The 4343-nt window shown below is 42.7% G+C and overlaps 2 protein-coding genes across 2 annotated transcripts in view; both read right to left on the bottom strand.

The window, feature by feature from the left end:
• LOC102675034 overlaps positions 1-4343 on the bottom strand; it is a 34573-nt gene that overhangs the window by 9619 nt on the left and 20611 nt on the right. The window lies entirely within an intron of this gene.
• LOC102680418 (POU domain, class 4, transcription factor 2-like) overlaps positions 3641-4343 on the bottom strand; it is a 3559-nt gene continuing 2856 nt past the window's right edge. The window contains exons 2-4 of the mRNA XM_006609355.2: positions 4246-4339; positions 4059-4166; positions 3641-3912 (exon numbers count right to left, since the gene is read on the bottom strand). Of these exons, the coding sequence (XP_006609418.1) occupies positions 3641-3912; positions 4059-4166; positions 4246-4339 (474 nt within the window). The remainder of the gene's footprint in view (positions 3913-4058; positions 4167-4245; positions 4340-4343) is intronic.

Raw genomic sequence — 4343 nt, 5'->3', positions numbered from 1 at the left:
TAGAATATTTCACTCCGCTTTCTCGAATCCGATTTTTTTTTTTTTTTTTTGTGGACTCCTCGCCTATTCAACGTGTGACGAATCCTTTATTATCGAGACGAGAGAGAGAATTCAATAAGATTTGTCAAAGTGTCGTTTTTATCGTTCCACGAATTGGTTGTGTAGTAACGAGTTGTAGCGACGAGTAAATCGGTCGAGGGACGTGTAAAGACTACCGTATTTTTTTTCTTGTGGAATTAGTTGAATGAGTGACTTTTGTTTTTCAATTTGAAATATTTATTATTTAGAAATAAAATCGAGTACAATTTTTCACGATAGAATTCCATTCATCTGTTAACAGATTCAACGTGGAATTTGAAGAATGGATTTTAGAAATTAAAAAAAAAAAGAATGAAATATTTGTCGAACTGAATGAAACGAGAAAATTCTTCACGGCGCAGGAATTTAAAAAATCCTCTGCCTTTTCATAGATCATTCGACCCGAATCTCGACGCGAAACCATTTGCATAAACAATTTTTAAATTAGATAGCTTCCATCCGTCGATCCTCTAATACCCTCACGGCCTTTAGTTTACATAGAAATTTCTGATTATTCGGAACAGTGGTGTTCTTCACGGTGAGGCATGAATCGCCTTTGACACGCACGCGTACATTCGTAAAATCGGTCGACGGCATTTGAATTTTAAATTTCCTTTTCGTCGAATGGGTATAATAACCGTGGAATGTAACGGAGTACTCTTTCACGTTGAAATATTACTACTCGATGTTTGATCGTCGATTTTTAGAACGAATTTATCGTTTCTTACCATCCTATTAAGATTCTCGAATTTCTCGAAAATTCGATCGAGCAAAAATATTTCGAATATTTTAAATTCTAAAAAAATCGTCCGAGAATCTCTCAATTTGGAAAAAAAGGGGAGAAAAAATAGCGATCTTGAATGGAATCCGAAAGAAATGAATTTTTTAAGTGGTTCCTTTTCGGAGATAAATTCAAACTTGTTTCGTATCCGATGGCGATTTCTGTCGTTCCCGCGGTTTTGCCGGGGTCCATTCACGAAAACGTTCCAACTTTCGTTTTCCCTCGGCGACAGCTGGCGTGCGTCGCGCTCGAGTTTACGGCGCTGTAAAACTTTAATCGCCGTGTCGCATTGTTCGACGCAGGAAAACGAAAGCAGAGCAGAATCGCGCGCCGATTTTTGATAATCTCGGCTTCGCGCCGAGATGAAGAAGGAAGAGGAGGAAGGAAATTTCTTCTCGAGAGAGGGGAACGAAAGCGAAACGCGAAGTATGAAGTTCGAGAAGGAAAGTATATATTTATGCAAATTTTAAATGAGAGAAACAAAAAAAAAAAAAAAAAAAAAAAAAGGAGAGAAAAATCCAAGTTGAAAACTTGTTTACCAATCAAGGAAACAGAAAACAAAGTGTGAAAGTTGATGGTAGGTAAAAAGTAAAAGACAATGAATATATAAATTACGTGTGTTTAAAAAAAGAAGAAGAAGAAAAAAACGTATAAAGGAATTTTCTCGAGGAATTCGAATGAAATGAATCGATAACGAGGAAACTTTTCTTTTTTATTAATCGAGAAAGTTGATGGATTATCAAAAATCAACCAATCAAAGAAACTTATTATATTTATATCGACGAAGAAAGTTTCGATAAGAGAAAGAGAGAGAGAGAAATAGAAATAAATGGAAAACGAGTTACAATAAGATCGATGAAAGAAGCACGATAGACATATTAAAAGAATTCGATCGAACTCTGTTTACTATTGTTTAAAAAACATAAGATTCGCATTTCCGGTTCATCGCCCGTTTGTTACGAGTGCGCGGCGTTCACTGGATGATCTGAGCCGATTACCACCGCGTTTCCCCCGTTTTATGATATTTCAAATGTAAAAAAAAGGAAGTGTGTGGAATCTGTGCCAGTGGGTCTCGGTCTCCTCGCTCATCCTCCCACCAGGCCCCCGAACAACTCGGCGAAGAAACGGGGCCTCGGTCGTCCGGGTAGGGGAACGCGCAACGTTGCTGGGGAGGGAGGGAGGGGGTTGGGAAGGTTGCATAGAAAGAGGAAGGCTCTCGAAAGCTGAGCCGACTCCGCCGCTCGACCGCTCGACCGCGGCTTCGAATCCTCTCCGAAACGAGACTCGAAAATTCGTTCGACGAGGCCTCGATTTCCAAAGGCGCGAAATCAATTTTTTTTTTTTTTTTTTACAGTGAAATTTTCCAGGGATGCGATCTCTCGTTGGCGTAAAATTTTCATTTTGGTGGAGAAATATATAAAACGAATCTTTCTCGTTTAACTTAGAATTGTATATATATCATTGATTATAATTCGAGCCCGATCCGACTTTTCACGGTGATTGCGATCACGCACAACTCCGCGAGACGTTGCTCGAAACCGAGCGACCACGTTTCACTTTGCACGATTTCTTACACAATCGGTTTGTGCTACTTGCGAGACACGCTTACCCACAACCCGCCAACGCGGACATCCGGATCGCGCCGTGATAAGTGGCTTTTTGCCACTTTTATGCTCGTTAATCCGATCGATTAGGAATAGGCGGGCGGAGGGAGAGTTTAATCGCGAGCGCGGACAACTGAAATATGCAACGCACGGCAAATGGCGGCTCGTTGGCACACTTTCCTCGATCGGCTTCGATCGCCCGATTTTCCTATATATATATATATATTCGATCGGATATTATTACACGTCCAAGTATTCTCGATTATCGATTTCCAATAGAATTTTAAAATTTTCTTCTTCTAATCCTAGAACGGATTGTTTCTTTCGATATATATGTATATATATATATTGGAAATTTTCGAGTTCTTCTTTCTTTTCTTTTTTTGCTCGAGCGACAAAATGGAACGGAATATCTGGTCCAATTACGATCGAATTAATGGAACAGTTCTCGATTGTACGAATTTTCTTCCAGTATGTTTGAAATTTTAGAAATGTTTTTTTTTCTCCCCTTTTCTTAATCGAGCGATAGAATAAATCCTACAATTTGTACAAATTTTCCAGCGATATTCGCTAGAACCAAAATTTCTTACTCTCTCTCTCTCTCTCTCTCGATTGACGGAAAGTAACGGAAGAATGGAACGGACGTACACACGATTGTTTTCAGCCAAACAAATTGGATACAAATTTTTATTCGGTTGCGATAAATAAATAAATAATACAAAAGAGGAAGAAATGGAAATGAATCAGATGAGAGAACGAAAGAAAGGATAATAAATAAATTATTGTTGGTGAGTGAAGTTTGATGACCGAAGCTTGGATTTCTCCAGCGTGTCCAGCGCCCGTTTCGTCGTTCCTCCCGTGTCGCGCGATCCATCACAACCGATCGTTACGTTTTTTCAACACTCCGTTGTGTACGTGTCACGTGCGAAATCTTTAAAACCCGTCACTTTCTAACGGAGCAAAAGTGTGCGTCAAAAGCGTTCGTCCGTCTCACTACCTCCATCGTCTCAATGTCATTGTCACCGTCCAGTGTGGCCGTCCTTGTCTCGTCCCGTGTCTCGTGCCTCGTGCTTTCTCTCTCGACTTTTAATCAATTAACAAATGATATATCGGTGCTGCTGTCTCGTCTCGAAGAGGCGACGAAGCCGGTCCAGCGCGGATCAGGATCAAGATCGGATCAGGACACCCTCGAGTCGCCGAACAGGTGAGCGTATCCCCTGTAAGGAAGGCCCGCGTCCTCCTCGCCTACGGAGGACCGCTTCTTCCGGTAATGGTGGTGGCCGACGTCCTGCGCGTACACCACGTGGTGGCCGCCGCCGCTCTCGTGCCCGCTCGCCAGTTTCTTCACGGCCACGATCAACGAGAGCATCAAGGCCAACGCGGACACCATCAACGCCTTCATGGCCAGCAGACCGAGAGCGCCGAATCCTAGCGCCGCCATCATCTTGCCTGAAAATTGCAAAGATCAGTCAGGTAATCGATCTCTTAGTCTCTCGATCCTTTAGGAGAGATTTTAATAATAAATGGGTGCGAAATATTTTTCAGACGGGGAAAGAAGGAGGGGAAAACGTTTCGTTTCGGAAAACTCGTCTTACCCATCATCAGAGCCAGCATCATCATCCCGCCACCACCGCCTTTCTTTCCACCGCGGAATCCGCCGCCTCCACCGCCGCCCCCGAATCCTCCGCCGCTTCCTCGTCTAGCTGAAACCACATACAGGCAAATGAATCACCCTCCCAAGTAATATCTTGGATCAAATCGAATCTCTCATCGAGGGTGAACCTTGATCGACCGGCAAACTCTCTTGAAGGGCGCTCTCGAGATTCTGCGGCAACAAGGCGGGCAGTTTAATCCTCAGCTCCCTCCCCTCCAAAAACTGC

Source organism: Apis dorsata, unplaced genomic scaffold (genome assembly GCF_000469605.1).
Source record: "Apis dorsata unplaced genomic scaffold, Apis dorsata 1.3 scaffold_52, whole genome shotgun sequence".
NCBI classification, from domain to species: domain Eukaryota; kingdom Metazoa; phylum Arthropoda; class Insecta; order Hymenoptera; family Apidae; genus Apis; species Apis dorsata.
The sequence above is the reverse complement of the archived record's forward strand: the minus strand, read 5'-3'. Positions and strand labels throughout refer to the sequence as shown.